We start from the raw sequence: 25,435 nt of genomic DNA on the forward strand, positions 1-25,435 counted from the left end.
AATGTTTGCTTTGTTGGGTTTTTGCGTTGCGTATTATTTCCAGCAGTTGTATGTAAAAGTCAACATGGCTCTGAATATGCAGATTGCACAATAGAGCTTATAAATTAGTTTCAGCACCTGTCCTATATAGAACAATGGAATCTCCAAGCAGCATATGAGCGTATACTTTGGTAGGTTGTTCATTCCTCACTTATCCATATTATGCCTTGGTTTTCGTTTGCGTCGGTCTGTCACACACCGGAAATAGCAGATCTACAATCTCGCAATGCATTGTGGCGCGACGTGCTGTGAGCTTATTGCTTATAGATCAGCTATTTTCTATTGCAGGTAGGACATGGAATAATAATTAATAATAATTAAAAAACAAACAAAATGTACGAAACAAAAAAAATAAAGGGACCCATAACGTAATAATGTGTTCGAACTGGGAACCTTGTGGAGCAAATTCATGAAAAAAAGTCACACCCGTGTGAAGTGAGGGGCACTCTTGTCGTTGTACATCATCCAATAAAACAATAATATACTTCTTCATGAATTAAGTTGTCAACTTATGTTATTATCTTTTAACCATGATACAATGTTTGTTTTTAAAAAACAGTGTATCATTCTCCATGATCATGTAAGATGACGACTGAATGTGATTGATGTCACATAAATGTATATTATAAGTCGGGACTTGATCACCCCAGCTGGGTCACCTCACCTGAGTGAGGGGTATGATGTTCGAGAGACCCGAAACCCTGATGACCTTGTGATACATCACTGAGGATATCCATGCAATGTTTTCTAGTTATAGTTATTCTATTTATAGTGACTCTTAGGAATAGACTATGTGACAACCAGGTATAGAGCATCGCAGTCCCGCCCCCTTTCATGACGACGCCATGCCCAGGAAATAATTCTCAATGCATTTTTCTCATAGACATTTCAAAAAGTATTTATTTAAAGACCTTTTAAGCGTCGTACAAATAATTACAAAGAAGAAAAACAAGAAAAAAATGTTGTAACCTGTCGTTTTCTTCTTCTTTCTAATTATTTGTTCGGCCCGAAATTTTTTGTTTATTGTCATGATTTCTCACAACTCGAGTTGGCTTTGTACAACGCTTAAAAGGTCTTTAAATAAATACTTTTTGAAATGTCTATGAGGAAAATGAACGGGGAATCATTTCCTGGGCCCTGGTAGGGGGCGGGGCTGCGACGCTCTATAGTCTGGTGACCACCGGAGAGACGGGTGACAGCCAGAATGTAGACGGCACCCGGGTGACTGTGATGTTTTAAGCACAATTTGTGCTCGAAATGTCACAGTCACCTATTTGTGCAAATAAAAGGCACTTATCACTAGCATCGGAGCACACAGTGTGCGAGCGAGCGTCTTAATTTTTCATCTTTGTATACTACTCACCGTTCGGTACCTGCCCAAGTTTGGGTTGGATGTGCATGTCTTTGTACTTTTTTCAATGTGTTGGAAGTAGCCTTTAGCATATACTGTAACTTGGAGGGCAGTCTATGTCATAATTGTCATGCCGTCAGCCATGGCCAAATATGTAGTATGACTGGCACTAGTTCAGTGATCTCCATATTATGGTAATTTGTGGATGTATATACATATATTTTTGAGGGACCGCTAGCCCCTCCTATGCCCATTATTTTGTGTGTACCCCAAAGCGATGATTTGATTGGCTGAGCAATGTGTGTACCCCTATAGCGATGATTTGATTGGCTGAGCACGGAATGTGATTTATGATAATAATGTATGATGATGATGTATGATGATAAGAGTGCCCCTCATTTCACACGAGTGTGATTGTTTTGAGACGCAACCACACTCGGTTGCGTCTGCAGTGATACACAAACACAAACTTTGTCCCAACACAAACATTTCAGATGTAAATGCCCTTGACAATGAATGGACACAAACATTGAAAACGAAGGTGAGGACGCAAATTCTGATTGGCCGGAATGAGGGGCTGTCCCCAATGAGATGATGTATGATGATTAGAGCGTCCTTCACTTCATACAGGTGTGATTTCTATACACTACTATGGTGGCTATTCCATTGGTTCTGTGCTGTTAAATATATGAGAGCATGTTTTGCATATCGTACAAAGATATGCACTGTAAGCATGTTTCTGACATGGAAGTCTAGTCTCATGAATAACGTGTGATGAGATGAACAGCTTTGTTTTATCTTTAGGCCTAGACTCTCCAAAGACTTAATTTGCAAGCCTTAAAGTACAAAGTAGCGGTAGCCCCAAGGAGATGTGGGTATTTCACTGTGTATCATGGTGCCAGAGACTCTCTCCTCCAGAGAGTTCAAAGAGTTCAACTGAACTTTGTCTTCTTAATTAGTTAGTTTTTTGTGCTTTTCTACAGTCAGAGTTAAACAAGAACTGGAGAGAAAGAGAAAATGGTAATAAATAATGTGTGTTTTCCTCTGAAACATAAACTGGAAAATCAGTTCAACCAACCAGACTTTTCATTGTATGATCCACTCACTCGTGTCCATGTATTCACGTTAGAATCCAGAAGGTACAGTAGTACAATCGTCACAAAAACAAAAGACAAGCAAAAAGGGGGAAATAAAAGGGGTCGCACTGCTCCTCCTGCCGCAGTGCGACACGCTTTGAGCTTGTAGATCGGCTTTTTTGCTACTTGTGTGTGACATTTACAAAAGACATAATTTACGAAAGATACGTAGATCTGCTATTTTCTAAAAGATTTTTATACATTTGAATAACTTGAAATATTCTGCACAATGAGTACTTTTACTTTTGGTACTTTAAGTACATTTTGATGCCAATACCTTTGTACTTTTACTCCAGTACATTTTTTATTCCGGATGTTTACTTGTAACGGAGTAGTTCTACATTGCAGCATTGATACATTTGAGTACTTTTTTCACTGCTGCTGTTAAGACAGCAACCATGTGTGTCTAGTCCGCGGTGGTTTACAAGGGAAAATAGAGCAGAGATGCTTCTCCTACTTGCTTGTCTCCGTCTCCCAGCGGCCTCCTGGTCCTCCCTCTGCGCCTCCTCCTCCTCCTAGGGTTGTCACAATTATTACAATGTTCCATGTTGGAAGATGTTCATACTGTACGTCAAAAATCACATCATCCCATTCTGGCCAAATCACAATTTGCATCAATTTCCGTCATCATGGTTTATTTACTTTATTACATTAATCGATTAAAACAAATAGACCAAGGAGCAAGGACCTTATTATTTTGAACGTAATGGCCAAAAAAGTTTTTCTTTATCTTTAAAGGACCACTTCACCACTTTTTAACCTATCTTCATATAATAGGTCCTCACTCCTCACTAATAATTATGATAAAATGGCACAATTTTTTTCTACTCAGTCTGTGTCTCATAGGAGGGCTGTGGGCAGTTCAGAAACCTGTCCACCAGTGACATCATCATTAGGCAGATTTGTTTTTTTTAATCAATATTTTTTTACAAAAATGTTTAGAACAATGGCTTCCATTTTCGCATTGCAACTTTTCACTTTCAGGAATAGAAAGCCTGCCGTTTCTATTAGCTTGGATTCCCCATCGATGATGATGTCACTGGTGGACGGGTTTCTGAACTGCCCACAGCCCACCTATGAGACACAGACTGAGTAGGAAAAACATTGTGCCATCATGATTATTACTGAGAACCTACTATATGAAGATAGGTTGAAAAGTGGTGAAGTGGTCCTTTAAAGATAAAGAGAACTAAAAAACATCGCTAGGATGCAACTGGGACGAATAAAGAAAGGAAACTTTATTGGCCATTACATTCAAAATAATAAGTTGCTCCTTGGTCTATTTGTTTTAATCGGTGAATGTAATAAACCACGATTTGTTGATTCTCCCCCATGTGTACGTCTGAAGGCTAAAATCACGCAACTTCAATACTTTGATTTGTTTTGTGTCCCCACTGTGACAGTCACATGATATCCATGCACTGCACTCTCCAGTGACTGCCAGTGAGTGTGTCCAGTCCAGTCAGACAGACAGACAGTGTATAGTAGGCTAGTGTACATGCACTACACTGTAGTGCATGTACACTACATGTGCACTATACTGTAGTGACTACAGTATAGTAGCCTAGTCCACGGCTCCACTCCACGCACACACCCATAAAACTCTAATACACACACACACACACACACACAGCTGTGCGGAAGGAAGGAAGGAGGGAGGGAAGGAAGTGACACAGCAGGCGCGCGCAGCACCGTCACGTCACGCGAGAAGGCACAGCCGAGGGAGAGAGAAAAAAACACACGCACACACACACACACATAGACAGCTATAGACAGCAACAACAAACTGTTATATCTGTGTAATAAAGGCCCAGGCCAGGACATTCTACCTGCAGACAGACATGTCTACCGCCTCCCCCCCGGTTACAAGACTGACGCGCAGCAGCAGGGCTCGGATCGTCGGAGTCGTGAGAAGGTGAGGCTCGAACCGCACACGCAACGCGTCTATTTAAAAAAAAAAAAAACAATATATGAAACGTCCACGCAAACATTGCCTAGTCCTAGCTCGCGTCATTAAACACGCACTAAAAAAATGTGTTTTGTTATTCTGGCATTTAACATTCGGCTATTATTATAGGTGGTTGTTTGTTGGCTGTTCTGTGAGACTTTTTTTGGAGTGTTTATGAAAGTATCAGCTGTTTGTCACTGTTTGTTTGTTTCTCTCTCCTGCAGGGCAGGCAAGCTCGTTGTGTTTTGGTTCGTGGGGATCTCTCTCTCTCTCTGCGTGGAAGAATGAGGAAGTGAGGGAGCCCTGCGAGCCTTGTTGATCTACAAGCTACCAACGCGTCCCCAAGCGACGCGTTGGTAGCTTGTAGATCTGTTCTTTAAAAAAAAGATCTTTATCTCTCTCTCTCTCTCTCTCTCTCTCTCTCTCTCTCTCTCTGACCCGAGGGAGAGAACAGCACAAGAAGAGAGCCACACAACACAACTCTCTCTGGCTGCATAATATCCTCATACTGGGTCTGGGAGTCAGTCACAAAACAAGCCTTATTCTTTTTCAGGAGAGACATGACATCCAGTGACATCTATTTGGATCAATCACAACTATTGTTTTTCAAGAGACACGCATATAATGTACCAACACACCATGCAGTCATCTACAGGCATCTCTTATTTACTTTGTTTCTATAGCACATTGGGGTTTTCTTTACAGTCAAGGAAACCCCAATTTAATATGCATTAGTCCATGGACCCCTATCTCTGGGACGACCCAAACCTTATTACTGTTTAATAGACACGATTTGGTCTGATGTCTGTCGTTGGTCCAGAATTCCTTTACTGTCTAGTCTATGTAATTAACAGTGAAACTCTGATCAAAATACGTATAATTAATAATTTTTCAAGATCAACTGTAATTCGTTTAGCTGCGGACCCCTTGGAACCCCCTCAAGGACCCCTGGGGGTCCCCCAGAGAGCCAAATGTGATCTGTCAGTGAATCAATAGGCATTTATTGGGCATTGTTGGGCTATGTTTGTTTTGCATAGGTTCGTTGAATTTACATCGGTCCTACCTATGTTGTATTTATAGGGGTTTAAATTAATTAATGTGTGGGACGTGTTGACCTTGTAACGGTTGTCCTGAAACTCGTACGTCTTATATTAGCTACACACACATGTTAATTAATTCTATTGGCTTGAATTGTTTTTGATTGTAGGATATGAATTCCTGTGAGTATGGGGAAAATCGAGACGGAGCGATGCTCGAAAAAGGCAAGTCTTTCAAAAGAGTATTTATCACCTGGTTAAAATATAATTCCTATGGCATGCATTTCTTTTTGGGCATGGATAGATTCGTGCAAACAGAGGGTTTTGTAGACGAACAGATAAACTGGCTACTCCTTTGCTCCCCGTTTCAATTAGGGTAGAAGGATAGTATGGAATAATATTAATACAGCATGTAAGATGTCTGTGTTGTATATTGTAATATGAAATACAACCAACCACTGACTGGTTGTAAAACAATATATATACTGTAATTGAATTGCAATACTTACAATACGTTTACTGTACCTCAGCTTTCTAGCCATGTGAGGGGGCATCCGGCATCTTTATTATGTGAGGATTGAATCACTGCATAGTCAGACACCAAGGAGGATGAGAATAAGATGAAAAAAAGTGTCATAATAACATATTATAACATAATTCCATACTGTCAAACTAAGTACAATGTTTAGTAATGTAATCAAATGCAACACACCAGGGGTCTTCGGCATGCTGGCTTGTGGTGGACATTTTTGTCAAAATTCTGTTTTTGCCACGGACATACAAAATGAGTACCGGTACACAAACACATAGGCCCTATTTGACCATTACAGGTCTCTCTGTGAGTGTAGAGTGTCTAGAGTTATTGGGGTCCTTGAAAATAAAACATTTGAGAACCGCTGTTCTAGTGGACTCCTGGTGTGCCGTACATATCGGCCACTTGTCCACTAAAAGAACTTTGGTTCTAGAACTGGTTCCGTTTATAGATTCTTAGAACCGGTGCTTTCACAGAACCGGCGTCCGGTTGTTGGTTCCAGTTCCGAACCAACTTTTAGGGTTCTGAACAAATTCATTTTCAGTGGAAACACTCTGAACTGGTTCAACATTAGGTAGGGGGGGAAAAAACCTAAACTAGTCCATTTAGGCCTGACGTCAAAATAAAAAAAATGTCTTCAAAATCCTGACAGTTTTCTGAAAAACCTTGTTTCTGTACCAGTGGTGCTCAATATTTCATGTCAAGGACCCCAAAAACTATATGTAATATGCCTCCGCCCCCCCCATCTGAAAATATGTTGTTCCAGGGACCTCCCCAGAAGCAAAGATGTGAGTTAAAATGTTCACTCTGTAATAATATATATTCAAAGATTTGAATTTTCATGATTTTTCCCCAAAAATAACAGACCTACAAGTTCATAGCGCGGCACTCGGTGCCGCGCTATGAGCTTGTAGATCTGCTATTTTTCAATACATAATGCTTTAAATAAAACACCAAAAGGGGTTCCCGCCCAAAATTGACTAGTTCAACCCAGTTGGAAAAGGGGCCATTGTGTCATAGTGAACTGGAGACTGACATTTAGTAATTGGGTCTCATGATCAAAATTAGGACATTATAATAGTGTATAAAAAAAACTATAGCTTTTTGCCACGGACGAGGCCAAGTCTTGCCACGGGCACATTTATCCGTGTGTGTGCTTACATACATACTATACGTACATGTTGATGACCCCTGCAACACAGTGACGATTCATGCTTTTGTTCTTTACAGAGGAAATACTCATCATCCCAGACATCAAGGAGGAGAAGACGGACCTCGCCGTCGCTGAGCCGGTCGTGGAACTCGATGGAGGATCTCTGTGTGTCACAGAGGCTGCTAAACGGACATCTGCGGAGATGGGCTCCGACACTAACCAGTCCACCAGCACCAAGAGAGTCAGAGTCTCAGGCCAGGTACAAACACCGTGCTCTGACCGCCTGGCGTGTTGTCATAGTAAACTGTTAACATTAAGACCTGTGGCCGATTCTACAAATGTCTTTTAAATCCTAACAGCTGTTCCGAAAAACCTATGTTGCTATAATAATAATAGCTCAGTACAGGGTTAAAAAAATAAAAGGATAAACAAGACCTCAGCTGGGGAAAGCTATCCTGAAGAGGTGGGTTTTGAGTGAGGTTTTGAAAGAGAGGTGAGAGGTTGCAACTCTGAGATGGTTAGGGAGTTCATTCCAGAGTTTGGGGGCCGAAACATAGAAGGCCCTATGTGGTTGCTGTCAGGGCAGAAACCTCTTATCTCCATGTTTTTTACTTGCTGTGTTATTTTGTTGTTGTAAATTAGTGCCTTATATGATCATACTAACTACAGTGTCACACAAAAGCATCAAATGTAGCATTTTTGGACATACAGTAGGTCTATGTGGTTTTGACTCGACAGATAAAATATACTATATCTTGCTCCACCCCTTAACCCTTATCCCTAAACTAATTTGCCATTTTTTACTATTTTAAAAAAACCTTTAAAATAGTTAAAATAGCCGATCTACAAGCTCACAATGTCTCGATGTAGATCGGCTAGTTGAACTATTTTAAAATGTTTTTTTTAAATAGTAAAACATGGCAAATTAGTTTAGGGATAAGGGTAGCGCAAGATGGAGCCCTATTACTCGGACCACTTGTACTTCCACTATTCTTTCTTTGGTAACAGTTTAGATTAGGTTTACATCACATATTTTTAGCCCATTAAAACCGGAGGAAGCATCAGTGTCATTTTTAGAATTTTAGAATTGGCTATTCAAAAATTGCACATCTACAAGCTTTGTGCCGCGCTTTGTGCTTGTACATCTGTTATTTTTTGAAAAATCTTGAAAGTTTGATAACTACTGATGACTTGATAACTAATGATTTAATTGGTGTGGCCCTTCTTTGATCATTGCTCCCATCCAGACCTTCCAGCAGTTGGTCGAGGAGAGCAGCCGGCATGAGCCTTTATGCCTGACCACGGGCGGAGACTTGAAAGACTGCAGCCAAGAGAGATCCCGAGCGTCCTACCGAAAGCCTCTGTTCAGCATCTCTCACAGGATCACAGAGAAGAAGGCCACTGCCAGCATGGAGCAGCAGCATGGCAGTCTGGGGACAGGGCAGCGACTCGCCTCCAGCGGCATCCTCTCGCCCACACTCCTCCACGCCGGGGAGAACGGCCTCTTGGAGGCGTTCCCCGCCGTGGGGACTCCAGGCCATGATTCGCCGACGGACTCCTCCGGCCTTTATCCGCTGATCGAGAAGATGTTCTTCATCCTCAACACGCTGAACTCCAGCATGACGCAGCTGCACAGCAAGGTGGACCTGCTGTCCCTCGAGGTCCTGCGGATAAAGAAGCAGATCAAGCCGACGGAGATGGCGACGGAGTTCCAGCCTCCCCCGGAGTACCTGTTGACGAGCGACGAACTCGGCCAGCTGATGGAGCAGACCTCCAACGCCGGGGAGCTGGGCTGCCGCCTGCTGGTGCACCTATTCCCGGAGCTGTTCAAAGCCAAGGAGTGTGCGGACAGCTGCGTGGCCGGCAAGAGAACGCTGGACTCTCTGCATCTACAGCTGATCCGCAACTACGTCGAGGTGTGCTTCCCCTTGGTCAGAAACCACACCGTCTGGCAGGAGGAATGCCTCCTGCAGATAAATGACTTCTTTAATCGCTTTTGGGCCCAGAGGGACATGGAGGGCGCGCGGCTGTGCAGGAAACAGGCGGCCGCTTGTGTTGCGATAAAGCCCGAGCAAGAGGACCAGCTCTCCGTGGACGGACAGCAGCACAGCCTGGCTGTGCCTGACTTTACCGTCGACGCGCAGGTCACGGAGGACCTGGACGAGTTCTCTTCCCCTGAGGACTTTGTGATTTTCCTCCTGCACCGTCTCTTCCCCGAGGTTTTTGAGGAGGGGAAAATGCCAGAGGGTGGTTTTAGTAGTGTTGGGCAGCTGATTTTGGACTCGGACAGGATGGAAGTAATAAGGAAGTATATGGAGGCAAATTTTCCCGACGTGCCAGAGGATAGCTGGCTCCAGGTCTGTATTCAGCGTATGGAAGATGCACTCGAGGGACCCCATAGCAATGGCAACGGGAGCGAACCGGACAATATCAACGATGAGAGCTATGACCTGGCCAGCCATCCTGAAGATGTTTCTATTATCAGGGTTTCCGACCTGTGTGACTATGACAGGCCCAGTCGGAGGTCCAAAAAGTCCCTGCTTGCGCCAGTGGATTTTGACAATCTGGAGATCCCTCCACCAGACTTCAGTGCTCCTCAGCAATATCTGCTGTCCAGGGAACAGCTGAAGAGCAATTATGACTGTAGCTTGTCCATCGGGAACTTTGCCTCTCGCCTATTGGTGCTGATGTTCCCCGAGCTCTTTACGCAGGAGAACACGCGGAAGCACTACAACTGTAGCGGTTCCTTGGGGAAGAAGCAGCTCGATCCCGTTCGCGTGAACCTGATCCGTCACTACGTGCAGTTACTGTACCCACGAGCCAATAACGACAGAGTGTGGATGTTGGAGTTTGTGGGCAAGCTCGACGAGCGTTGCAGGAGACGCGACACAGAACAGAGGCGGTCGTATCAGCAGCAACGCAAAGTCTACAGTCAAGAGTCGGAGCAAGACGCCGGGGACTTTGTCTGCCAGGTGAACCATCTCAATCAGATTCCGGACACTAGCCTGCGAGAGGACCCAGAAATCCCCTCCCTACCCCCCGAGAAAAGCAGCAAAGACTTTTGCAAAATCCCTCTCGAGGAACTTAAGGTGTCCATGCCAGATTTCCCCGTTCCGTCTGTCTACATGCTCTCAGACGCAGAGGTGCGCGAGATAGTCCAACAGAGCCTCTCTGTTGGGAATTTCGCGGCGCGCCTGTTGGTGCGGCTGTTCCCCGAGCTCTTCACCCAGGAGAACCTGCGGCTCCAGTACAACCACTCGGGGGCCTGCAACAAGAAGCAGTTGGACCCCGTGCGCCTCCGGCTGATCCGCCACTACGTGGAGGCGGTGTATCCCGTGGATAAGATGGAGGAGGTGTGGCACTATGAATGTGTGCCGAGCATCGACGAGCGCTGCCGGCGCCCTAATCGCAAGAAATGCGACATACTGAAGAAAGCCAAGAGATCAAGCACTGTGTCCTAGTGCAGGGGTCTTCAACAACAGGGGGTCCTCAGAGTCAGTAAAATACTGATAATAGGGGGGGGGGGGGGCACCAAATCTTTGTGTGAAAAGATTTGTGGGTTTATTTTTTTTACATTAACTACTTTAACCCGAGCATCTCTATTCTGAGGAGAACTTTTGAAAAAGAGCAGATCTACAAGCTTACAACACCTCGCAGATCGAGGCGTCGTGAGGTTGCAGATCTGCTATTTGTGGTTCGGTGTATGTAGAGGGAAAAGGAGCCAAGGTCAAGTTTCCTAAGTATTGAGGGTTTATGTGGTTAAATGGTAAACAAACCATTCATTTACGCAACACTGATGACAGTGCTGTCAAACAAGTCTATGAAGCTATCGATGAAATCTATGAAAATGCTTAATCTATGAAACTATTTTATACAAATTATGTAGTGGGGGTCCCTGCTTCATCTCTCTCTCAGCTAAGGGGTCCTTGGCCTGAAAAACGTTGAAGACCCCTGTCCTAGTGAAACTACTTTAATCAACACTATTTTTTTTCTTATCATGAAAATAAATTGCACAGTACATAAGCTGAAGTTAAAAGTTAGACTTTTACAAACTTGTCCTATGTAGGATGAAGCCAAGCAGTTATGGGTTTTCATCAAGTACAATTTTTTGGTCATACTTTACATTATGACTACAGCAGTAGATGTTGTAGTTTAGTCTTATTATTGTTGGAATAATAAAAAAAAGCTTTTATTTATATCATGCCAAAACCGTCACTTTTAGCTTATCTAACATACCTTGTTAACTGTTGTAGCCTTAAAGACAATAACAATGTTAGCTAATAACATAGATTACACAGCGAACATATGGATAGAAATTGATCTTTCCATTGCATTAACTGACGTAGCATTGTGCCACCACTGTTTCAATAACAATGTGCTTATGTTATACCTTCTTATAGAAGTTTATATTATATGAAAAACAATTTAACCATGACAATGGCTCATGATAACCTATTTCTAATAAAATCACATTTATAAATTCAAGATATCATGGTGGAAGCTTTTATATCAAAGTGTCAGCAGTGGTTCTCAAAGTGGGGTCCTTGGGGGGATTCCAGGGGGTCCCCAGCTAAATCTGTTACGCACTTTATCCATATTTTATATGTTGGCTATTCAAAAACATCAGATATACAAGCTCAGTCACTTCGTGCCGCACTGTGAGCTACTATTTTTGAATATATCTCTGCTGTCCGGAGGAAACCTCATAACTCCAAAATGTTCAGGAAATGAAAAATATACGTTTTTAAGGAAATGAATAAAACCTTATATTTATTTAAACAATGCAATACTGCCTCATCAAAGTTGGTGTTGTGACTTTAAATATTGTCAATTACTTGCATGAGAGAGGAGGTGGAGTTAGCAATTTTAGCAGACAGTTTGCGGGTCCAATCGAGTTAAGAGGTTTTTGTCCATTGCATTTTTTACTACTTTCCATTGGTTTAATATTTTCGAAACTACACACAGACGTGTGGAAGGGTGTTCAATAGCACGGATTCATGGAAAAAAATCAAAAACCTATTTTTTTTTGTTATGAGGTTTCCTCCGGACAGCAACGGATATATGTTTAATCTTCCCCCGTAGCCAAATCCATATTATCTTGGGGTCCTTGACATGAAAAGGTTTGAGAAAGACTGCCATAAAAGACCAGTGTGTACAATCATCAGCTAGGGGTGACATTCTAGGCATACTCCAACCTCTTAGGTACCTGTTCCAAACGTCACACGTCGTGTGCTTTTAACCATGTAGTCTTGTACAGTAGGTAGGGTACTGCTATGAAAAAGAGTTTGAATCGCTTCCAGTCATTTGAATGTCTGCCAATGCTTTTAAGTGGTTTAACACTGATTTTACAGTGCACTGTATTCTTCTACTTTGCTTGGAGGAAGGATGGGTCAACCTTTCTAAGGAGGGGAGGGGGAGGGGAGTTAAAGATTTTTATTCTGATAGTCAAGTGTTGTAAAGTAACTAACTACATTTACTCAAGTACTTGAGTACAATTTTGAGGTATGTTTGAGCGGCACAGCTGTGTGTGTCTGTCCCTATGTATGTTTGTCCGTTTCAGTACGGAAAGCTGCAACACCGCTGGATGACCAAGAAAGAGTGGCCACTTGAAAATAGCCGATCTACAAGCTTACAATGCATCGCAATGCGATGTAGATCTTGTAGATCTGCTAATTTCAAAAGATTTTAAATACATTTGAGAACTTGTGAAATGGGACATTCTGCACAATGAGTACTTTTACTGTTGGTACTTTTAAAGTACATTTTGATGCCAATGCTTTTGTACTTTTACTCAAGTACATTTTGACAGAGAATGTCAAATGTCAGATTGCAGTATTGATACTTTTACGTGAGTAAAAAAAAGTGTACTCTTCCACCACTGCTGATAGTAATCATTGATTAATTAGTCTGTTCATTAACAGGGCTCTCCAGCTATTTTATTTAATAAACAGAACATACATTTTCAGGTGGGTGGACTATTTCAACCAATCAGAAGAGAGTACCCATTTATCAGCTTACATTTTATAGTGTTCCAGTTCCAATTTTGTCTGCTCGTGTCTTTGTGTCATCACTTCCGGTACCCCGACCTGTAAATACATTTCCTGTTTACTAAAGAGCTGGAGAGACTTTTGGATTAGTATCACAATACAGCTATTTAACACTTAATTTAACCCAAAGAAATCACACCCGTGTGAAGTGAGTGTTGCAACTCCGTGTGGGGGTACCCGGAACATCCAGACCCCCAGGAACGTGCCTGGGGGGCCGGGCCGGTTCCGGCGTGCCACCCCTTGTCCGAAACGGTTGAGAAATGACGTGTGGGGGCCCCTCTACTGTACTGTACTGTCCTGTACTGGCACACCCAAAATCATCATATATATAGTTAATATGTGCGTGTGTGTGTGTGTGTGTGTTAGGTTGCGCACAGGTGGTGAAAAACAATCATGCTGTTTTTGTGCTCAGACCCAGCCAGCCAGCCACAGACATACTGTAGAGTAAACCCAGCCAGCCACACACATAGCTCCGTAAGGGCAACCACTCAAAAATATATAACATACCTATGGTCACTGTCAGGTGTCCAAAACTGGTAACTTTTCAAGAAATGGGAAACAAAAACCCACAAATGGATCCAATGTAGTTATTAAGTCATACGCTCATGTTAATACATGTCATTGGTTCAATATTTATAACCACTTTAAATTAAGACTTGAAGAAAAAATTGCAGATCTACAGACTCGTAGTATAATAAAGTAGGACATTCATTTATGGAAAAAAAACAACAACCACAACAACAATAGTGTTGGTTGGGGCTCCCGCTGGCCTGGCGGTCCAGGCGCATACCACACACACAGTATAGGCTGACAGCGTGCGTCGTGGTGGAAACCGTGTATGTCCCAAACCGTTACCAATGGATTGTTGAAAAGAAAGTTTTATAATGATAAACGACCAAATACCACTATTTTTAATGGGCAAATCTCCGGGCGACAGAGGTCAGAGCCTAAGTATCTTGCAGTCAGGCCCTTTTGTTTGTACCAGAGATAGAGAAACACACACGCACGCATGCACACTTTGCAAGCCTAATGCGAATAGTATACAGTAGCTTACATTGTGGTCTTTTCATATCGGGTCCCATACACATTAACACACTGACTCTCATTTTTTCATTTCAAGGACGCCCAGTTTTATATGCATTAGACCGAGGGTCTTCCATCCCAGTTTGATAATGCATTTGACCAGGGGTCTTCCATGTTTTGCGGGTCAAGGACTCAGTAGCTAAGAGAGAAATTAAGCAGGGACTGAAGGACCCCTACTACATATAGTATATATGTAGTATATATTGCTGATTACTTAGGTTAGGACCCCCGCAGTGGTGTCCGATTAGAACTTAAACCAGGATGCCTCGACTTCTGCCTTCTCCCTGAAGCCGACCCTTGTTATATAATATTCTCCGACTATGCTCGTCACGATGACTAAGCGAGTTAGATCTATCCATATATTGTTCTACCACATCTATCTGATATCAGCACTAGGTCGGCTCGGGCCAAATATAGGGATTGTCATACTAGACATGTCATATGTCATATATGTAGCCCAACGTCCTAGTCAGTCTTCGTTACAGCCACCCAAGACTTCATGTTGAAATCTATACCGTATAGTTATCCAGAAAGGGAAACCCTCGAAGATGTTAATATCTCTCCATTAGTCAGTCTGCTGACGATCTGTGTATGCTCACAATCCAAGCTATTTGGCGATAAATGCTCCCTCAATATTATTGACTTGGTTTGGCTGTGCGGCAGGAGATACCTCGGAAGATACAGCCACCCCGTGCAAAACTTGAAGATCTCTCATGACAAAAGTATATGTGATGTCATGCCAACTACAAAACAAGCTGTTATTTAAAAGTCAGAATCCTACTGACAGATTGAGTTCAACTGGGTGCGGTGGGAAGGAAATCATCATCTGATATTCAACAGCTCTAAAAGCAGATGAAGGAAAATAATAGTGGATGCAGAAGACCAGGTCACTGCCTCAGGAAGGCGGCCATGGGGTCGTCTTCCCGGCAGCGTTTCATTCTGAACGCCTCCCTCCAGCTCCTCCTCGGTGGGTTCCTTCACCTCCTGAAGGCTGCTGTAGGGTCTCTTCCTCTCATCCAACTGCATGAGGCCCTCCACCTCCTTTATCCTCTGCACTGAGGGCCTTCTTCAGCTTTTCCTTCTTCTTCTCTTCATCCTCAGAGTCACTGCTGTCTGAGTTGCGTTTCTTCTTGTTCTTGCTCTTTTTCTTCTTCTTGTCCTTCATCTTCTCTAGATGCATCTCCAGCAGAGTCTTTGGCTGTTCTTCCTCCTGTGGTTCCTCCATTCCCTCCTCAAATGGAACACAAGCGGAGGTGCTCGCCGTTCTGATCCCCGCCTCTCCTGTGCAGTAACTCAGTTTGACCATTGAGTGGCAGCACTTGTATCCCCAACAGCCATCCCTCCAGAACAGAAATGTGGTTGTTGATGAGGACATCCTCCTCGTACTTGGAGCGAGCAACGGCCTTCTCCTGTCCTTTCAGCACGGCGCCGTGTCGAGAGTACTCCACGTAGTCCTCTGTCTGGGCCAACAGCAGCTCCCGAGGAGGAGCGTCCAAATGCTCCTCACCGCCGTACCTTTCCAAGATGGTCTCCTTCTGTTTTTCTTTGAAATCCTCCTTTTTAACTTTAAAGGACTGGTGCAGCAGCTCCAGCTTGGTGGGGTCGGCTTGCAGATGCACCTCAGACCCTTTCTCATACGCCTCCCAGGCAAACAATTGTGTCTGAGCCATGGTAATCGTGTCCCCAGAGTAGCGCACAAAGTTGTCTCCAGTAAACCCCACCTCATTATCTGCCATGCCAGTATTAGAATAAGGGTTCTCCCTCATAGCTCTTGTCTTGGGATCATAATAGGCAGAATTGGGATCCAGGTTCCTCAGGTACTTAGCAATGTCTTCTCTAATACGCAGATTTCTGACTGTGATTCGTCTCTTGGAATCAAAGTTCTGACCAGGCATGTCGATGTCATCAGCATATTTATCTTCATCCTCATCCTCACTGTTGTGTTCCCGCTCAGCTTGGTCCAGTTTCCCTGAAGCCAACTCATCCTGCAACTTCTGGGCCTTCAATGTCCGTTTGGCCAGATCTACTTTGGCATACTCTTCCACAATGCACTCGTGGTCTTCAGGGTCGTATCCGTTCCAACGATCCCTCTTCCCATCATAGTCCAACATGATCTGAGAGTGCCCGTCTGGAGCCATTCCTATACCCGTGTGCTCCGACTTTTCTGGGCCTCTCTAAACAGTCTTTCTTCTTATGAGTCATTGCACCACAGTTTTCACACGAACCCTTCCGGAATTTTGTGCTGACTGGTTTCTCCTGCACCCCTCTCTTGTACCACTCTCCAATGGTGGAGTACTGTTCATGGAGTTCTTCTTGTGGCCTTTGATGCTTTAGGGTGGGCCGCTTGGAAGGGTCGATATACCACGGCACTGAACTGATATACTGTGGAATGTGAGGGTTAATATCCCTGTATTTGATTGTGGGTCTGTCGACCCGGGCACTGCACTTTTATGCCCATATATGGAGTTCTTTGTCAGGCATGCCCAAATATGGAGTCTATGCAGATGTCAGAATGATGTCAGAAGTGGGTGGGACAAACCCGTATTTAGGCATGCCCAAATATGGTGTCTGGCCCGTGATGTCAGTGACGCCCGGGTAGAGGCCTTTTGTAGTGGTTCTGGACAACCGTGGGTCCGACCGACTCGACACACTCCCTGTGGGGGTGTGGAATGCGTGTCGAATTTGAAGTAGGTGGGGCGAACGGTTCTCGATTACAGACATACAGACGTACACACACACACACACAATTCAATTCAATTCAAAGGGCTTTATTGGCATGAGAAAACATATGTTTACATTGCAAAAGCAGAAAGAACTAGAAAAAGTGCCCTACTGGGCACAGGTCTCCACCAGGATGAGCAGATGTGAAGAATTCCAGGCAAAGGTTTTTCCTTGGCCTCTAGGGAGTTGGCATACAAAGTTATCCACAGATCCGTGCAGTTAGAGGTAAAAACACTTTTCGGCCAGTTATAGCGCCACCTTGAGGCTGAGTTGAAATTGTTCATGTGGCATTTCGTCATCTGCCTAGTGGGAATGTGGGTGCACAATTTCACGGAAATCACGCGATGTGTTCATGATTTGCAGCATTTTGTTTGAAACTGAGCACTCCTGTGAACTTTGGAAGCCAATCTTAACCAATCAGGATGGAGTCTGAGAAATCTGAAAGACCGGTTTCGTTGAATGGCTCTAGAGAGACTGTGTACCAATTTGCGTGATGTTTGGACAAAATCTGTAGGTGTACTGTGCAAAAACTTGTTTTGCACAAAGCGGCCTCCTGGTGGCGCTATAACAGGCCGTTCTGGAAATCTGAAAGACCGGTTTCGTTGAATGGCTCTAGAGAGACTGTGTACCAATTTGCGTGATGTTTGGACAAAATCTGTAGGTGTACTGTGCAAAAACTTGTTTTGCACAAAGCGGCCTCCTGGTGGCGCTATAACAGGCCGTTCTGGAAATCTGAAAGACTGGTTTCGTTGAATGGCTCTAGAGAGACTGTGTACCAATTTGCGTGATGTTTGGACAAAATCTGTAGGTGTACTGTGCAAAAACTTGTTTTGCACAAAGCGGCCTCCTGGAGCGGCCTCCTGGTGGCGCTATAACAGGCCGTTCTGGAAATCTGAAAGACCGGTTTCGTTGAATGGCTCTAGAGAGACTGTGTACCAATTTGCGTGATGTTTGGACAAAATCTGTAGGTGTACTGTGCAAAAACTTGTTTTGCACAAAGCGGCCTCCTGGTGGCGCTATAACAGGCCGTTCTGGAAATCTGAAAGACTGGTTTCGTTGAATGGCTCTAGAGAGACTGTGTACCAATTTGCGTGATGTTTGGACAAAATCTGTAGGTGTACTGTGCAAAAACTTGTTTTGCACAAAGCGGCCTCCTGGAGCGGCCTCCTGGTGGCGCTATAACAGGCCGTTCTGGAAATCTGAAAGACCGGTTTCGTTGAATGGCTCTAGAGAGACTGTGTACGAATTTGCGTGATGTTTGGACAAAATCTGTAGGTGTACTGTGCAAAAACTTGTTTTGCACAAAGCGGCCTCTTGGTGGCGCTATAACAGGCCGTTCTGGAAAGTTTGGTGCAGAGGTTCATCGTTGGCATCCAGGGAGTGTGTGTGCAAAATTTGGCATCGACCGGGTTAACAAAGCGGCCTCTTGGTGGCGCTATAACAGGCCGTTCTGGAAAGTTTGGGGCAGAGGTTCATCGTTGGCATCCAGGGAGTGTGTGTGCAAAATTTGGCATCGACCGGGTTAACGGTGGCCGAGATTAGCTGCTCACGGACACACGGACGGACGGACACACACACACGGACACACGGACACACGGACGGACGGACGGACGGAGTGCAAAACATACTCTCCCCCTAGGCCTTCGGCCTGGTGGAGACAACAATACAACAATACAGTAATACAATCAAAACAAAAATGATGTACACACACACACACACACACACACACACACACACAGAGAGACTTGGTTATAGCTAATAGTTTAATTCTGTTTAGAAAAGCCTCCTGTGGACATGGTGTTGAGAATTTGCAGTTGTCACTCAAGCAATGCATCTGGTCTATCCAATGTTATTATTATGTTGTCCATGTCAAATAAAATAAACATATTTCTGGCGAAGGTTTGGTGTAGACGGGGGGGGGGGGGGGAGGTGGTCTTGTGGGTTTTACAGTAAGCTGTTAAAATCCAGTGCAGAAACGTAGGCCTGGGGGAAACCGAATGTAGTTTTCAAAAGGACTGACACAAGCAGTCAATCACGAAGGTAAACACAAATATATACGGTTGCATCCTCCTCGCTCTGACAGCTGGAACTCAGTCTTGCTTGACACATCAGCTTGTTTATTTAGTTTTCTCTGTTTCTCCTGCTTTGTACAGCTCGGAAAAGGTGGGGGATATGTTTTTATTTCTTTTTTGGCTGTCTCAAAACTGATCATGTATAGGAACACAAAATGACCAAACCACAACATTGCATATAGGTTCAAGGTTCGTGTCATTCCCACTCTCCCCGTTTCCTGCCTATCTCCACTGTGTCCTATAGGGATGACCTTTTTCGTAGAGCCTGGGAGTCGATGGTCGCTGAGGGGGCTTGTTTTACAGGTTAGGTTTAGGCATAGTTTTACTGAGGTTAGGTTTAGGGTTTAGGCATAGTTTTTGTGAGGTTAGGGTTAGGTGGTTTTATAAGAGGTTATATAACACTGCCCTACTAGTAGTAGCCGGCGCTGTAAAACAAGCGTCCCATCAGCGCCCATCGAAACCGCGGCTCTACGTAAAAGGCAGTCCCGTGTCCTATAAGTAAAAGGCAGAGAAGCCCCCTAACATATCTTAAAAAAAAAAAAAGATATATTGTTGGCAGTATCATTATAGATGGCTGTGGGTAAACAAACACCAAAGGTCAGATGCAAGCGTCAAACTAACAGAGAGCCCAAGAAGACAGCATTTTGAACTTTTCTCTGCAATCCCATTCAACATGAAAAGGTAGACATCACATCCAGAGTGAACCAGAAGTTCAGTCTTGGCCCACTGCCCAATGTCAAAAACGACTAAAACAATACCATCTAAATCACTTTCAAAATAGGCGTCCCTATTTTGACATGCCATTACAGTTTCATATTTTCAAGAAAATGTCACATTTTCAAATACATATATTTTATAGAAAAAATAGCCATTCTACAAGGTCATAATGCATTACACTGCCACACATTGTGAGCTTGTAAATCGTCTATCTTCTCTGGTAGTTCGCTATATACTGTTGGGCCTTAAGTGCTTTAAAATCAAATCTGCTGTTTAGGTCCATCATAACATAACCATTGCACTATAGAATTCCTTCCATATTGGTGTGAAGATGATCCGTCACCATGCTTTAATTTTGATGGCATCCATTTTCCACTAACATTTTGTCCCTTTCTGTGGCACTGGTATCATAGTTCAATGGCAAAATTCACGACTTGAAGGCGTCCACCTTGGACAGTTCTATGCGTTTCCAGCGCCTCAAAGCAACTTTGTATCTGTCTCCATCGTTGGTTTCACCTAATACCTTCTTGAAGACCACCCGCATTAGAGTAACAGTGTTGGTGTCTTGGTTTTCTGCCAGTACCAGGTCCAAAGTGTCTCCCACTTTCACCTGAATGAAAAACACAAGTTGCCATGAGTAATTTAAAGTTACTCTACAAATAAATGTAGAAAGTAGGCTCCCATACAAATGTAGATATCACACAAAACTCACCGATTTACTCTTCCTGATGAGTTTTTGTCCATTTAGCCTCAGCTTGTTGCTATAGAAGGCATCTTCAATTTTACTGTATCAGACAAAACAAACATGGTTAGTCTCTCTGGGTTGGTGATTCTCAAAAAAAATTAAGATGAGAAGATTCTGCCCGACAGCAACAATATGAATTGATGAAAAGAACATACTGGTGATTATAGGTGGATAACTTTCAAAGCAGGTGTTCGAGAACTAGGTACAATGAAGACAACATAGGCTGTGAAAAGGTGTGTGTGTGTGTGTGTGTGTGTGTGTGTGTGTGTGTGTGTGTGTGTATGTGTGTGTGCGTCACTGCCATGCACTCACTCACTTGCGTGCCATGTCCTGGCCTGCCTTCAGGACGAGGTCGAAGCGGAACGAGAGGACGTGTTTCTCCAAGTCCTTGTAGTCTTTGGGCAGAGCGGGGTCCTCCTCGGCCTCATAGTCACTGTTGCCTGCGTCCCGCTCGTCCTCGCTGTCCTCCGCCTCCTGTGTCGTCGCTTTTGCGTCGCCTTTCTTCTTGTTGCTTTTGAAGCGCAGCTGCTGGACGCACCAGCTCCTCACGCAGTCTCTGCTGCGGACGGCAGGCCATGGGACCATAATGAACATTTCATATGTCACCATCGTTGGTAAAATAATTAACGGGTATTGCTACTATTGCCGCGATACTGCCAATATCGTTGCTGTCGGGCAGAAACCTCTTATCTCCATGTTCTAACTTGTTTTTGTATCTAAGTTAATTAATGTCCTACTTGATCATACTACAGCATCACATAAGCAGCAAAAGTACAGTAGAAGATCTACCCAATGTCGATTTTCTACTTTTGCTGTTTTTTTATTTGAATCCTGACAATTGTCTGTCCTAATGAAGGTCTAATTGACTGAAACGTCGACCTAATAAAGACCAACATTTTGGCGTGTCTGACAGTGTGCGGGACCTTTTTTGTTTTTCAAAGATACCCTTTTTTTATCCTGACAAGTAACCGTTTTGGAAATATGAGGTTTCCAGTTCCACCCAACAGAGATGATATGCACGCATCCGCCTGGGTGACAATGACAGCAGACTGCTGGGCTAGCGCTGGCACTTTGGTATGGGGAGTCAGATAAACATATGGAATGAATTCTGTACTGGCCATATATGAAGCGTGTCTTAATGTCTTGAGTGTACAGTGTACCGACCCTTAATTTCCTGGCCTGTTGAGAACTCTAGTTTTCGCCAGCTGCCGGGCATGGCTGCATTAAAACAGGTTCTGATTATATCCATATATGGAGATCTAAGGGTTTGAGGTTTGAGGTCAGATGTAGAGTTGCTGGCCAATATTGACGACATCAGGGATCTCCATATATGGGCTTAATTGCGACAGCATATTTACTATGACTCCATTCCATCCCTGATGACGTCACAAGACCTGGGCACCATATATGGGGGCTTATCCATGTATGGTGATTGATACACTGACTCAGACTGACGGACGGACAAAAATTTACGATTTCATGGTAAATGCGACCTGTAGTAGCAATAACACATTCAATACAAATAAAGCTCAGTCGCATCACAAGGTATATGACCAGATAAAGCAGGGGGGGGGGGGGGGATTAGGGGTGTAACACTACATTTTAACAGCGTTTCGATACGTATCACGATACATGGTTGACAATACGATACATGGACGATATTGGTTCATTATGGCGATACGATACGATTCAATGATTTGAAATCGATACAGTAACTATTTAGCAAATACATTAAATATGTGTGAAACTTGTGGATAGTGCAGGTTTGTTAAGGGAAAGTAAACACAGTGATTCTCTGGCAAATAGATGGACATTGCATTTGAACACATAGGCCTATGGACAAACCTGTACCTTGACATGAACACAGAGAATGAGAGAATACACACATTTTTCGATTGACCAATTGTAGCTACCGGTATATGGAATGGAAAAGTAATTAACCCTATCTTTTTCATTTTTTTTCTTAAAATTGCTAAATACAATGCACAAGTACTTTAATAGATTAAATTGATTATTTACATTGCAAAACGATTCGATACCGATTATTTACATTGACGATACGATACAAAGTCAAACGATACGATACGATATTTACTGTTTACATTTCGATATACTTCTCATTAAAATCAATATTTCGTATGGTTACTATATCGTTAGATTAGTTACACCCTTACAGAGGATATTAAGTCAAACATTTGAGTACTTTTGCCATCAGCGCGAGACAGTAACCCGCTAATCGTACCGTCCCGTCGTCCCTCCCTACCTGTGAGCGCTGCCCGACGTGAGGAACGGCGAGGAGCCCCAGAGCTGCCGTGTGTGTATGGTCCGGGGACACCACGCGGCGGGCCGCAGCCCCCCGAGGCCGGGCGTGAGCAGGTGACGGGGGCTCAGACGTCCCAGCTGCCTCAGTGTCAACGCCTGGACCACAAGGTTCTGCATGCTGGACGAGTTCCACCCAGTGGCTATAAACACAAGATAAGACACATAGTCACGTGAATCGACTACCGGTATTTTATTTTTTATTGGATGGAATTGAACGCTTTTATTAGCAACTTCAAGCCTGTTAACAGTAACTATAAAATAGTTCAAGGCTCTTTTTTTGATTGATTGAAATCTTTATTAACAGTTTGTAGAATTTACAGTACATTTTAAGCACAAACTCAATACAAAGACTGTCAACTGTGAGTGGACGACCCAATTAAGCATTACACTTGTTTACAACAGGGTCCACATTGTTCAATTCATCAAAACATTTAAAGACATACAAACATTTAGAGACATACAAATAGACATTTCTCTGTAGGTAAAGAACAGAACAGGAATTCATCATATGGGAAGCAAAAAAGGGAAAAGATACTATATACAGTGAGGGAAAATGGGGTGGGGGGGGTGGGGGGGATTCAGATTTTACAGAGGCCAGTTTCGAATTGCAGCCATCCGTAGGTGCCCTTTGAGAGCGGTTTTGAAGGAGTCAAGGGATTCACATGTCTTAATGACTGTTGGTAGGGCGTTCCACATTTTGGTGGCATAGGAGCGAAAAGAATTTAGTCCCTTGTTTGTGCCGAATCTGGGTTGTACATGGTTTGTTGCACTCCCTCTGGTGTTGTGGGTGTGGACTTCTATTGCTATTGCTGATTGCTTCTCCCTGAAGCCGACCCTTGTTATATATTCCCAGACTATGCTTGTCACGATGACTAAGCCAGTTAGATCTATCCATATATGGTTCTACTAAAAGGTTCGTTTTTAGTTTGGGCAGGGTCCAGGGAGCCCACTCAGTTAGTTTTGAGTTTGGGCAGGGTCCAGGGAGCCCACTCAGCCCACAACCAACTTTGGGTCATTTTGGTGGCAGCATAGCAGAATGCACTTTTCCCCATGTTTCAGCTGCACTACTTTACGGGGGGTGCCAAGAGGGGCTAGGTTCCCAGAAACCACTCTATTTTATACTTTGGCTATTTTTGAAACAACCTTGAAAAAACTTTTAGAAATGTGAAAAACGAATTATAGAATAATTTAAGTTTTCCACCCTGGCACAAAATAAATAAATAAAAGAGTACAGTATGCCAAATTGTCACAGTATATGTAACTTAACTTTAATTGTGGTCACTGACACTGAAAGTTAACTGCATGGAAGGAATGGAAGCTATAACAGCGTAAGCTATCTATTAACATGCCAATTACCTCAGTGTTCCTTAACAGGTTATCCATTTCCACATTATTTATTGAGGAATGAAACATTGTGTCGCTTATTAAGTTCACAACTCAGATCATCATTCACATGTATTATATATTTTTGTATAACAACTTCTTTATAGGCTACTTACCGATGACCATTATCATTAAAGAGTTTTATCTGGAGGCGAAATGTGAAGCTCCTTTTAGTGCATTCATGTAGTTATATTATCCTCTGAATGGTGATGTAATAAATAACCTTGTGCTTCTTGCTTGCTGCTGCTGCCACCTGCGTGCTGCTGCTGCCTGCTGTGTTTCTGACACTCGGATGTTATCATGTTGTTGTTGATCTCTTCGTCAGAAACCATATTAGCCTTCGTCAGGCGCAGGCGTCGTCAGCTCAATTAGTATGCAGAGCCACGTGTGCTGCCACCTGCCGCACTGGAGTGAGATTACACCAGGATTACCAAATAATAATAATTAATAAGAGGCAAAATTTGTGAAAATGTTCACATATTTAGACTGGAACCGAGTCAAATTAAGTGTAATGCCTCAACTCCTACATTCCCAGTGCTTGTCAGGCAATGTCAGAGTGAGTGGGGGTTCCCCAGTTCAAATACTGTATGATTATGTTGGGAGGTCCGGGGTCCCCATGTTGAAATAGTTAAAATATGATTATTTTGATAATGGGTCATGGTCTGAAAAGGCCTACAAGAATTATGCAAAAAAAGAAAGAAAGAAAGAAAGAAAGGGGAAAAAACACCTAAGAAAAAGCTTTTTTGTCTCCACCAGCCGAAGGCATGGGGAGAGTATGTTTTGCACTCCGTCCGTCCGTCCGTGTGTCCGTGTGTCCGTGTGTCCGTGTGTCCGTGTGTCCGTGTGTCCGTGTGTCCGTCCGTGACCAGCTAATCTCAGCCACCATTAACCCGGTCGATGCCAAATTTTGCACACACACTCCCTGGATGCCAACCATGAACCTCTGCCCCAAACTTTCCAGAACGGCCTGTTATAGCGCCACCAGGAGGCCGCTTTGTGCAAAACAGGTTTTTGCACAGCACACCTACAGATTTTGTCCAAACATCACGCACATTGGTACACAGTCTCTCTAGAGCCATTCAACCAAACCGCTCTTTCATATTTCTCACACTCCATCCTGATTGGTTAAGATTGGCTTCCAAAGTTCAC

At 43.6% G+C, this 25,435-nt stretch overlaps 2 protein-coding genes and 1 pseudogene across 4 annotated transcripts; 1 reads left to right on the top strand and 2 right to left on the bottom strand.

The window, feature by feature from the left end:
- The first annotated feature begins 4,267 nt into the window (after positions 1-4,267).
- Positions 4,268-11,683, top strand: bend3 (BEN domain containing 3). Its single transcript, XM_083792531.1, has 4 exons — positions 4,268-4,441; positions 5,682-5,736; positions 7,274-7,455; positions 8,444-11,683. The coding sequence occupies exons 2-4, from the start codon at positions 5,685-5,687 to the stop codon at positions 10,655-10,657; spliced, it is 2,448 nt and encodes an 815-aa protein (XP_083648657.1). The 5' UTR covers positions 4,268-4,441; positions 5,682-5,684; the 3' UTR covers positions 10,658-11,683.
- Positions 11,684-15,213: 3,530 nt separating this feature from the next.
- On the bottom strand, positions 15,214-16,879 carry LOC310877684 (pre-mRNA-splicing factor SLU7-like; annotated as a pseudogene). The gene is made up of 2 exons: positions 16,866-16,879; positions 15,214-16,751 (listed from the first exon to the last, which is right to left on the bottom strand). The product of its transcript is annotated as a pre-mRNA-splicing factor SLU7-like (transcript).
- A 1,762-nt stretch (positions 16,880-18,641) lies between these two features.
- mtres1 (mitochondrial transcription rescue factor 1) lies at positions 18,642-24,552 on the bottom strand. Of its 2 annotated transcripts, none has more exons than XM_083791145.1 (5): positions 24,403-24,552; positions 22,845-23,043; positions 20,898-21,137; positions 20,549-20,621; positions 18,642-20,446 (listed from the first exon to the last, which is right to left on the bottom strand). In XM_083791145.1, exons 1-5 carry the CDS (start codon positions 24,416-24,418, stop codon positions 20,264-20,266), a joined length of 711 nt encoding a protein of 236 aa, XP_083647271.1. In that variant the 5' UTR covers positions 24,419-24,552; the 3' UTR covers positions 18,642-20,263. The 2 variants fall into 2 exon arrangements, with proteins under 2 accessions (XP_083647271.1, XP_083647270.1); XM_083791144.1 differs by having other exon boundaries at positions 20,898-21,140.
- Positions 24,553-25,435: the final 883 nt, after the last annotated feature.

Source organism: Protomyctophum parallelum (assembly GCF_964188405.1).
Source record: "Protomyctophum parallelum genome assembly, chromosome: 20".
Taxonomy (NCBI): Eukaryota; Metazoa; Chordata; class Actinopteri; order Myctophiformes; family Myctophidae; genus Protomyctophum; species Protomyctophum parallelum.